At 37.5% G+C, this 12,755-nt stretch overlaps 1 protein-coding gene across 1 annotated transcript in view; it reads right to left on the reverse strand.

Moving 5' to 3' along the window:
- IMPAD1 (inositol monophosphatase domain containing 1) overlaps positions 1 to 12,749 on the reverse strand; it is a 31,469-nt gene extending 18,720 nt beyond the window's left edge. The window contains exon 1 of the mRNA XM_011359207.2: positions 12,160 to 12,749. Coding sequence (XP_011357509.1) covers positions 12,160 to 12,747 — 588 coding nt within the window. The 5' untranslated portion in view covers positions 12,748 to 12,749. The remainder of the gene's footprint in view (positions 1 to 12,159) is intronic.
- Positions 12,750 to 12,755: the final 6 nt, after the last annotated feature.

A 12,755-nucleotide genomic window follows, 5' to 3' on the forward strand; every position in this document is an offset into this window, starting at 1 on the left:
TGCCGGAAACAGTGTCAGGTCATAATGTACAACAGTGATCAATGTGAGACAAACATCTCTACCCTTGTGGAGCTTAGATTCTAGTGAAGGAGATAAGTGATAAATAAGTAAACCATGTAGTATGCTGGAGAGTAGTATGGAGGAGAAAATTAAGTAGGGAAGAAGAGAAGTATGTTGTAGGAGAACAGAAGGATTACTCTAGGATTATTGCTCACAATAGCCCCAAAGTGGAAACTATCAAATGTCAATCAACTGATGAATGGATAAACAAAATGTGGTACATTCATACAATGGAATATTATTCAGCCATAAAAAGAAATGAAGTACTGATTTGTAAAAAGAAATAAAGTACTGATTCATTAATGAACCCAAAACATTATGCTAAGTGAAAGGAGCAGATACAAGAGACTACATACTAGATGATTACATTTATGGGAAATGTCTAGAAAGGCAGATCTATGGTGTCAGTAGATTAGTGGTTGCCTGTGGCAGGGGGCAGAACAGGGATTAGCAGTAAATAGGCACAAGGATATTATTAGAGTGATGAAAATGTTCTAAAACTGATTAATGACGATGGTTGCACAACTCAGCAAGTCTACAAAAAAACTACTGAACTAGATATCTGAAATGGGCAAATTATACGATATGTAAAATATACTGCAATTAAGTAGTTGTTAGTTGGTTATTTTTAAAAGACAGGGTAGCTAAGGAAGGCCACACTGAAAAGGTGACAGCAGAATGAAGATCTAAAAGAAGTGAGACTTGCAGGCATCTAAAACAGAGACTCATGGACGTGAACAATAGACAAGTGGTTACCAGAGGGGAGAGGGGAGGAGCGAGGCAGATGGGGTAAAAGGGGTTAAATGTGTGGTGACGGAAAGAAATCTATGGGAGATGAACACACAATGCAATATACATATGCCTTATTGTTAAATTATACACCTAAAACTTATTGAACTCCATTAACCAATGTCGCCATAAAAAAAAAGTCAAAATCAGGTGAAGTGAAAAATAAATGAAGGCAAGAAGGAAGGAAGGGAGCACATTCCAGCCCATGGAATTAAAAATGCAAAGGCCCTGAGGCAGGAATGTGCTTGGTGTCTTTGGAGCACGGCAGGAAGCCAAGCATGGCTAGAATGAGTGAGCCAAGAAGAGGCTGAGCCAGACAGTAATGGAAGCCAGATGGTGAAGGACCCTGCAGGCATGACACAGTCAGTTGCCCTCCATCGTAGCCACTATTAACAACATGCAGAAAGACCTAGTCATTGCAGAAAACTAACGAAGGGTGGGGGCATGGGGAGAGGTAGAAGCAAAATCATAATGTGCAATTGGTGACTGATTACTGAGAAAATCCAGAAGAACTTGTGGATAAACTATAGACTTAATAACAGAATACAGCCAAGTTTCTAGATATAAGATCAATAATTATCAATCAACTGCATTTTCATACACCAGCAATAAATATTAAAAATATTTAACATAAAAAAAGAAACCTAGCAACAGAAATAAATTACCTGAAAATAAATGTATGCAAGATTTTGTAAAAACACTATCAAGAAAATTAAACTATATTTAAAAACACCAATGACTTTTATAACATGGTAAAGATGTCAATTTCGCATCAGTAAACTACAGATTTAATGAAACTCCAATTTTTTTACTCCTTCTTAGAATGAGGACAAGCCATTTAAAAAAATTTACATGACAATTTAATTCAATACAACAGCAAAAAGCCAGCAAAACCCATGACACTTTAGAGAGAAAAAAAAAAGAGACTATCATGGTGGAGAGACTTCCTTTATCAAATATCAAGACTTATTTAATGCTAGATTAATACTGGTGCTGTATTTTGGATCCCCATTACAGTTCTGATGAGGTATAATTGACAAATAAAGCTGTATATGCTTAAAGTGTACAACATGATGATTTGATATGTGCATACATTGTAAAATGATTACCACAATTAAGTTACTGAATGCAGCCATCACCTCATCTATTTACGTGTGTGTGTGTGTGTGTGTGTGTGTGTGTGTGTGTGTGTGAGAAACACTTAAGATTTATTCTTGAAGCAAATGTCAACTATACACTATTATTTACCATGGTCACCTTGCTTTATGTTTGATTCTCAGAACTTTCTTAATTATGGCATAAATGTGCACCCTTTAACCAACAGCTCCACATTTCCCCCACCCTTTAAACTCTGGCAATCACTATTCTACATTGTTTCTCTGAGTCCTTTTTTTCTTTTTTTTAAGATTCCACACATAAGTGATACCCTGTCTGGCTTAATTCACTTAACATAATGCCCTCCAGGTCTACCTATGTTTTCCCAAAAGGCAAGCTTTCTTTCCTTTTAATAGCTGAATAACATCCCATTTTGTGTGTGTGTGTGTGTGTGTGTGTGTGTGTGTGTGTGTGTGTGTGTACATATCTTCATTCATCCATCAACACACACTTATTGTCCTGTTGTTTCCATATCATGGCTATCGTGAATATAACATAATAAACACGACAGTGCAGTTATCTCCTCAAGATACTGATTTTATTTCAGTCAGCTCTATACCCAAAAAATGAGATTCCTGGATTATAGTTCTATTTCTTAAAAATTTTTGAAGAACCTCCACGCTGTTTTCCATATTGGCTGTACCAATTTAACATTCTCAACAGTGTTCAAGGGCTCCTTTTTCTCCATATCCTTGACGATGTTTATCTCTTGTATACTTGATAATAGCCATCCTGAAGAATGTTTAGTGATAGCTCATTGTGGTTTTGGTTTTTTCATTTCCCTGATAAGAAGTGATGCTGAGAATCTTTTCATGTACCTAATGGCCATTTATATGCCTTCTTTGGAAAAATATTTATTGAGGTCCATTGCTAATTTTTAAACTAGATTATTTATTCTTTTGCTATTGAGTTGAATGAGTTCCTTAAATGTTTTATATGTTAATCCCTTAGCAAATATATAGTTTGCAAATATTTTCTGCCATTCCATAGGTTGCTTTTTCATTTAGCTGGTTGTTTCCTTTACTGTTCAGAAGCTTTTGTTTGATGTTGTCCTACTTGTTTATTTTTGGTTTTGTCTTCTGTGTTTTTGGTGTCAAAACCACCTCCCCCACCACCACCTGAAAAAAACTGCTAAGAACAATGTCGAGGAGCTTTATGGTTTCAGATTTTACATTTAAATCTTTAATCCATTTTGAATTAATATTTGTTGAGTGGTGTAAGACAAAGGTCCAGTTTCTTCTGTACATGGATAACCAATCCTCCCAGCACCAGTGACTACCTCTTCCCCATGGTATGTTCCTGGGTATCTTGTCAGAGATTAGTTGAATTTATACTCTATATTCAATTCCACTGGTTTATATGTATGTTTTTATGCCACAACAATACTGTTTTGATTACTTTAGCTTTGGAATATAATTTGAAATCATAAAGTGTGATGCCTCTATCTTTGTTCTTCTTGCTTAAGATTGCTTTGGCGTCTTACCAATTTTTAGAAGGGTTTGCTCTATTTCTTTGAAAAAATGCCACGATAATTTTGCTAGGGATTACACTTAATCTGTGGATTGGTTAGGGTAGTACGGCCATTTAAACAATATTAATTTTTCCAAAGGACATGCGATATCTTTGCCTTCATTTGTGTCTTGTTTCTCTCATTAATGTCTTATAGTAATCAGTATACAGGTCTTTCACTAACTTGGTTACATTTGTTTCAAAGTATTTTATTATTTTACTGCTATTGTAAATGGGTTTGTTTTCTTTATGTCTCTTTCAGATAGTTCATTGTTTTGAAACACAAATGATTTTTCTATGTTGATTCTGTATCCTCTGCAACTTTACTGAATTCATTTATTAGTTCTAACAGTAGTTTGGTGGAATGTTTAAGGTATTCTATATATAAAATCATGTCACTGCAAACAGAGACAATTTTACTTCTTCCTTTCCAATTTGGTACATTTTATTTCTTTTACCTACCTAATTGCTCTGGCTAGGACTTCTAGTACTAATGCTGAATGGAAGTAGTGAGAATGGACATCCTTCTCTTGTTCCTGATGAGAGGAAAAGCTTTTAGCTTTTCACCACTGAGTAGGTTAGTTGAGGGCTTATCATATATGACCTTTAATATGTTAAGGTATATTCTTTCTATATATAATATACTAGGAGTTTTTATCATAAAAGAATGTTAAATTTTATCAAATGCCTTTCTTGTACCTATTGAGATGATCATATGATTTCTATCTTTCATTTTGTTGATGTAGTGTTATCACGTTGATTTGTGTATGCTGAACCATCCTTATATCCCAGGGATAAATCTTACTTGATCAGGGTGTACGATACTTGTAATGTCCTGCTGAATTCAGCTTGCTAGTTATTTTGTTGAAGATTTTTGCATGCATGTTCATCAGGGATATTGGCCGGTCATTTCCTTTCCTTGCAGGGCACTTGTCTGGCTTTGGTGTCAGGGTAATGCTGTTCTCACAGATTAAGTTTGGAAGTGTTCCATCTTCTTCAATTTTTTGGAAGAATGTGAGAGGTACTGGTATTAATTATTCCTTAAATGTTTGGTCGGATTCACTCCTAAATAGCTATCTAGTCCTGGAGTTTTCTTTGTGGAGAGATTTTTGATTAATGATTCAGTCTCCTTACTAGTGACTAGCCTATTCAGATACTCTACTTAATGATTCAGTAGCGGTTGGTTGTATGTTTCTAGAAATTTATCCATTTCTAATAGGTTATCCAGTCTGTTGAAGTACAATTGTGTATAGTAGTCTCTTATGATCCTCTATATTTTGCAGTCTCAGGCATAATGTCCAGGCTTTCATTTCTAAATTTACATATCTACATCTTCTCTATCTTAGCCTAGCTAACAGTTTGTTGATTTTATCTTTTCAAAAAACCAACTCTTAGTTGATATTTTCTGTTGTCTTTCTAGTTTTTATTTATTTCTGCTCTGGTCTTTGTTATTCCCTTTCTTCTGCTAATTTTGGTTGTTCTTTTTCTAATTCCTTGAGGTATAAGTTAGGTTATTTGAGATCTTTTTTCTCCACGTAGGCATTTATCACTATGAACTGCCCTATAAGAACTGCTTTTGCTGCACAGCTTTGCTGTTATGCTTCCATTTTTGTTTATTTCAAAATTTTTTTCATTTCCCTTTTGTTTTTTCCTTGACCCATTGGTTGTTCAGGGATATACTGTTTAATTTTTACATATCTGTAAAATGTCCAGCTTTCTTCCTGTTATTGACTTCTAGTTTTACATGATTGTAGTCAAAAAAAGATGTTTGATATAATTTCAATCCTCTTCATTTTGTTAAGACTTGTTTTCTGACATAACATATGATCTATCCTGGAGAATATTCTGCGTGCTCTTAGCAAGAATGTATATTCTACTGCTGTTGGGTGGAATGATCTGGATATGTCTGTTAGATCTTGATGCTTTTAAATCCTCTCCATCTCTGATTTTTGACAGTTTTAATATAATGTGTCTTAATAAAGTCCTCTTAGAGTTGAATCTGTTTGTGGACCTATAAGCTTCATGAACCTGGATGTCCATCTCTCTCCACAGATTTGGTGAGTTTTCAACCATTATTTCTTTGAATAAACTATCTGCCCCTTTCTGTTTCTTTTCTCCTTTTGGAACTCCCAGAATGTGATTAGTTTCATTTGATGGTGCTCCAAAATCCATATAGGCTTCCTTCATTTTTTTTTTAGTTCTTTTTTTCTCCTTTGACCGAATAATTTCAAATGATCTGTTTTTAAGTTCACAGACACTTTCTTCTGCTTGATCAAGTATTCTGCTGATTCTATTCTGCATTTTAAATTTCATTCATTGCCACCTTGAGGGAGCAAAATGAAAATGTTTGTTTTATTCTCTTCAGTGCATCTATTTTCGGATTTCTTTGCCATACTGGTGTGCTGGAACTTCTCTACTGGACTACCAGATTCCCACAAAGGTGTTCTTATCTATGGGTAATGCCCAAAATCCACGTTCTATGAGAGAAGTCCTCTTCTGCGATCTTGTAGACGTCACTTTAAAGTATTTTCACTTTAGGGCCCATACTCAATGACAATGCCAGGCTAACTTGGATGAATAAATTTAAGAGTAACACCATGCAAAAATCACAGAATAAACTTAAAACAAATAAAAGTGACTCCCAGAAAACAAAAAGTATTTCCCAGATCTTGATCACTATAGTTTACAAAAATGCAGTGTGAAGTCTGAGTGGCAACTACTGCTTCTCAGAATTCAAGTCAGCCTCTCTATATCCTTTCAACTGAATTCGTATTTGAAAAGATCTTCACTGAAAGTCAGGCTAGGGGAGAAAAAAAATTGAAGCAAGAGAACAATATCATCAGCACAATTACCTGCATCTGCTTTTGCACAACTATTTATACCCTGGCACTACCGCTACACAACTACAAATTTAATAAATCCCCTACCCGCCATTGTAAATGACCTTACATAAGGTGCAAAGGTCAAAACCATTAAGTCTTCCTCAATTCTTTTCTACATTCTACATTCAATCAAGTAGTAGTACATCCTAGAAATTCTACCTCCCAATTCTAAGTACATGTCACTATGTATACTAAGTACATCCTGGTTAAAACTGCCACCTAGCCTCTGATTGCTCTTGACTCCTATGGTGCTTTTCATTACCTGATTCAGTCTTTCATTCAACAACTATTTAATGACTACATATTCTAAACTGTTTGGGGTACTGAGATATAATGAACAAAATAGACAAAATCACTGCTGTTATGGAGCTTCCCTTTTCAACCCAGCAACCTAGCATCTTCCTAAATCAGATGATGCCACTCCCTGCTTAAAATCTTCCAATGATTTCTCATTTCACACAGATAAGATCCGGATTGCTTACCATCATCTACAAGGCAAGGCCTAGTGATCTGGCCCCAGCAGAAACTTTCTCTGCACACACCCTTATTCACTGCATCCAGGCTGACTGGTCTTCTGGTCCCTCGGCTTCAGGACATTTGTACTTGCCTTAACAATAGGAGCTAAATAAATAACTTCTTGATTGACAACATCATTCTTCACTAATATAGTTTCATTTCTTCACCATAATCCTTTTTTCACTCAACCTCCTCTCTTCCCCTTATTACTACTGCCTGTCTCTCCAAGTCCTCAACAAGGAATTGAAGAATAAGAAATCAAGACACCAAAACATTATTAATGCTATTTATATTACAGTTCAGTTACTTTGGGGTTAAAGAGGTTTTTGGTTAATGCCTTAAGAAGGTACCAATTACTGAATTTTTTCCATAAATCATTAAATCCCAATAAAATTTTGGATGTAATGCCTCACACTGTGCCTATCACATAGCAGGCATTCAATAACTGTTTTCTAAATGGATGAACATTGCTCTTGCCTTATTCTCCTTCTACCTTTTCAGAAGACTTTACTATCAACTAACTACCATCTCTTAAATATATTCCTATAATTAAACATGCTCTAGCATCTCACATCTTAAAAATATACCAAAAAAAAAAAAAAAATCCATAGACCTTTCTTAGTTCACATAACACCCTAACCAAGTTCCTTAGAAGCCCAATTTCTTTAAGGACTTGTCTTTACTCACTGTCTTCATTTCCTTACCTTTAGCTTTTTCAATTTTGCTTCCTTTCCATTAAGATACTAAGCAATCTCTCACGAAGTTTGCCAATGACCTATATACAGAACCATTATTAAGAGTATGTGTTCTATCATCAGAATTCCAGCTCCTTGATTTATTGGGTGTTTGGTATAAGACTTACCTAAGCTAGTAATGTAATCTTTCTGAGCGGCAGTTACCCATTGCTAAAAAGTGGTTGATATATTTCTCTATAGGGTTCTCTGGATAAATCAATGAAATACAAAAGGTAAAACAAACAAACAGTACAGTGTTTAACACAGAGTAAGCAGTTAATAAAAGTTGGCTGCTATTGTTGTTGCGTTAAATGATTATTTTCATTAGTCCTAGGCCCTCATCTTACCCTTTCACACAGTATTCTTTCACTAAGCAATCCTGTCCACAACTGGTTTCAATTAATATTACAACACTGATGACTCACAAATCTGTATATCTAATTCAAACGTCTCTTCAGAGCTTCAGACCCATATATTCAACCACCTCCTTAACATGTCCCCTTGAACATATCAAAGGCGCCTCTAACTTAACAAGTCTAACATGGCACTCAAAATCTGCCTCCTTGTACTTGTCACATCCCACACCCCTTCATCACCAGCAAAATACCAGTTGTGAAAGCCAGAAATAGAGTTATTTTTTGACATATCCCTAGAAAGTCTCTCATATCCTTCCATATCTATCTTCTCTACAACCATAACTCCGATTCAAACTGTGTCATCTCTCAAAAAGCCTCTAACTGGTCTACTCCCTCTAAACCATTCTCTAAGCATTCAAAACACTGTGGTTAAGAGTACACTTTAGTTACACCTCCTATACTACCTTACGTACAGAATTAGAGCTGATTCTCAGACCATTGAATGAATCCCAGTGAGCACAAGATTATTTTCTAGCTGCGTAAACTTTGGCAAATTATTTAGTCTCTCCAATTTCTTTATCTGCAAAATGGAAGCAACAGTAGTTAGCTTCCTATGTTTTTGTCAAAAGTAAATAGTGGTAATAGAAGCTTAATTCAGTGCTTGACATTTATTGAAGACTAGATAAATGTTAGCTAGTAGAACAAGCTAAGTATAACTTTCCCATTGCCCAAGTTCTGATCCTCATCTCTCACAGAGCCTATTTTAATGGTTTGCTAACTGGTCTCATCACTTCTAAAGGCCCAAAGCCCAAACAAACTATAGCATATTGTAGGCTTCAAGAAAAGTCAGGTAAATCTGGCCTTCGTTTAGTACGCTAGGATTAAACTAAAGATTAGGTCCAAACTTGTTTGAACTTGGAAAACAATATAACTCCTGCCTACCTTCTTAATTGTTTCCACGGTAATTCTCCCATGTGCCTCTGATTCAGACTCATCAGGCTACTTTAACTTACCACAGTACCACCTCTACTGGGTCAGCAGCCTTGAAGACTTTCTCTGTCTGCAACACTCACGCCTGCACTAATTACCACGTTATTACTTATCTCAAATTTATGAGAGGAAACTGTAACTCAAAGAAGATAAACAAGTGGCCAGGATGACCTAAACTGGAGAATGAGCAGGATGACAAGGCAAGTGTTCTTTGCACTATACTTGAACTTCTCAAACTTTTCCAGTGAATAATTCTGTTGAAAGAATTTAATTCCCATCCTTGAAGTCAAGGAAGGCACTGACTCAAGCTGCTCCTACCAGCATGGAGTATCATGTTTTCTCTTCAAATAAATCACTGTCAACACTTTGAACAAGCTGAAGACAGGAGCCTCTCAAACAGAATTCCCTTTACTTTAAATCAAAACTAAAAATCTAAGTTTGTTTGTTCTTTGTCTGCAAATCCACTGCAAGAAAGTATCTTCAGCCTTCATTTTCATCCTTATCCACAAGGATATAATGCAACACAGTGTCTCATAAATAGCTGTAGTTACTATTATTTTCACACAGTAAAATCAAGCATTGCCAATGTGTTTAGGGAGAGAAGTGCTGCCTTGAGATCTCTCCCAAGATCCCTGACAGAAGAAAGGTTGAATAAAAGGATATCCAGGGATCCTAGGTCAAACTTGAGTTTTCTTAGTACAATACTCACTTCTCAAGAGTCGGGCTTCTCAACCTGGGCGCAAATTGAAAAATTAGGCTAGATAACTCCTTGTTATGGGGGGCAATCCTATGCATTGTGGGTTGTTTACTTTCTACCTACTAGATGCCAATAGCATTCCACCCCCAGATGTGACAAACAACAAGCTTTAGACATTGCCAAATGTCCCTTGGGGGCAAAATTGTCCCCAGTTGAGTGCTCTACAGTGACACCTGTTTGGTATATATCCTTTCACTGAAGGGTGAACGTTAAATAGGAGAGCTCAAGCATCTTATTCGCGATAGGAAAGCCATGGGAGAAAAGAGACCTCCCTCTATTTGCACAGGGCACTAGAATAAAAGAGTGTGGCTTTTCAATGCTGATTTTCCATAAGGAAGTAAACTGAATGAGACCAAAAAATTTCAGGTGAGGCTTCAAAAATGACCAGACATTTAAGACTATACTTTTGAATGTTGGGGGAGAGGAAAGAAGAAAAGAATCTAGGGCTGAGCCTTTACTTAGCCGGCTATAACATATCGCCTCTAATCTAACAACATAGTGACAAAACGTGATAGCTCAACATGACACCACCCTATTTTGCCATTGTATAAATGAACATAACCTACTCTATTCCACCAATCATCATCCAAGATGTATACTAAGATGTACACGCAAACATTCATACAATCACGAGAAAACAAAACGTTATTTTGTATAAAAGCAGTGACTTCAACATCTGCAATTCAAAAAGCTTAGCTTTTGTTTCATAAAATGCAGCTCAAGACCCTTGGCAGCTATTCCCTCAGCATTTGCTAATAGGTATAAAAGCAAATTCGGAATCCTGTGGAAGTTACCCAAGGCAAAAGATTTGGCATGGCTGGGGTGCAGTTTGTATGCAAACACAAATGCACACAGAGATACATGTTTTCAATATTTAAGAATATTTTTGTCTTTACCTTTAAAAAAACCTTCAACTCTGCTTGCTATATTTCACTATTATTGCTTTTAAGTTTCTGCAATTTTGTTTCCCCTGGGGAAATCATTCTTTAAGTTTTGTTTTAAGTAATCTCCTAAAGATCTAGCTAAAATGAACAGTCAGATAGTTGATATAAACTCTGTTTATATTATGAGCCTCAGATTTCCCATCTGTAAAGTAGGTATCAAGAAAATTTACTTCTTAAACTTGCTGTGAGGATCAAAGGAAGTCCTGTGTAGCCAGTATCTAGACACCTAAAATACACTCAATATATTGTTACTATTACTACTATTATAACTATTACACATTAACTTCTCTGATACTCCTGTTTCTTCTACAAAGTCTAGAACGTTGTGTTTTAGAGAAGAGAAAAATACATTTTATAAGCACGTCTCACATGTAGATGCAGACACATATAAATATTATCTGTGCTGACAATGACGGTAGGGCAAAAGAAAAAGTGAAAATGTTGAGTTCTGTTTAATAATTCTTGTGCAAATTACATCAGGTATTTGGAGTTCATGATATGAAAGGCGATGTTCCTTCCTGCTGCAAAAAAAAAAAAGGAAAAAAGGAAAAAAGTTGGGGGGTGGGGAGAAAGAGGAAGAAAGAAAACCACAGCATTAATATGATAGACTAAAGGGATGGTCACATAAGACATGTAATTCTACAATGACAATACTCTCCTAACTCTTCTAAGAACAGTAAAAAGTCAGATACCTTCCAAAGAAGCCAGGGGTTATATTTCGCTGTTTATCTAATTAATTAAATTCCATTGGAAACAATTTTTCTTCCCAAGAACCAAAGGCTACAGTTCCATGAATGAAGACTTAAATATATAAAGTATTGCTACACTATGTTGAGCTCTTCCTCCGGAATTGTAATACATTTTTAAAAGCTTTATTCATTCAACAGCAACTCCACTGAAGTAAAGTATTAACAGCAATCCCAAATGTCTGGATTTCTCTAAGAAAATATCAATTCCTTACCAGAAACCTACCCAAAGAAAAGGCAAATGCCCTTCAATTCTTATTTTCTGCAGTAAATAAGGCATAGATAGATGGTTGAATTAAAGTTGCTGGAAAATATACTTCCAAACACTTCCTTTAAGGGCTCCCAAAATTATACCATTAAGAGGGTCCTGATAACACTACAGCTAAAGTAATTCATGAGCATACCCCCAACGAAAGCCCTGCATACTAACAGCTCCACAGCAACACTTCTACAGTTCTTGGCCTTCAGTTGGCTCCTGGCAGATCAGTCAGAAAACCAGTGTCACAACAGTCACAACCCTTTCAGTAATTAAATCAAGGAAGGCTAGAGAGGTTCTAGCCCAACGCTCTCATTTTACAGAAAAACCTGAGGCAGGGAGTGAAGTTAACTTTCTCAGCCTTTGACATGAAAGCCCACCCAGAACCCAGAGTTCCTGATCTCAGGTACAAAGCCACACAGACACCCGGGAAGGGGGCAGAAGGGCACGGGCCCTGAGTCAGACTGCCTGCAATCTCATCCGGCTCCTCCACAAGCCGTATGACCTTGAGCGTCTCAATCTCAATCCACATCTGTAAAATGGGAGCCAGAGCCCCACGGTCTGGGACTGTTGGGACAAGTCTACGTGCTGGGACACGTTCCAAGGCTTCCACGCTCCCTGGCTCGAGCGCTTCGCCGGTCCGCTCCCGCCGTACCCGGCGTTCGCGGCACCCACCTGCACGTTAGGGAAGGCGGTCTTGAGTAGGTAGAACATCTTGCGGTTTGACAGCACGTCCCCACTGGTCATCTTGTCATCGGCTCCCTCGCGCGTCTTCCCCTTGGACTTCTCATGGAGGACATTGCTCTCGCGGACGCGCCTCACTTCGTCGCCACCGCGAACGGCAGCCAGCACCGACACAGCCAGCATCTCTCGCAGGTCCACGGTGCCCCCGTCCGCCGGGGCCACAGGCCCCGCCACGCCGCCGCCGGGCTCGCCGCCCAGGCCGAAGAGGCTGAAGCGACCCGCCAGGAAGCCGGAGTAGAGGTGGTAGAGCACGCCGAGCCCTAGCAGACAGAATACGGCCACCCCCAGCGGGGACAGGCGGATGCCCATGGGGGCCA

Source organism: Pteropus vampyrus, unplaced genomic scaffold, assembly GCF_000151845.1.
Source record: "Pteropus vampyrus isolate Shadow unplaced genomic scaffold, Pvam_2.0 Scaffold45, whole genome shotgun sequence".
Taxonomy (NCBI): Eukaryota; Metazoa; Chordata; class Mammalia; order Chiroptera; family Pteropodidae; genus Pteropus; species Pteropus vampyrus.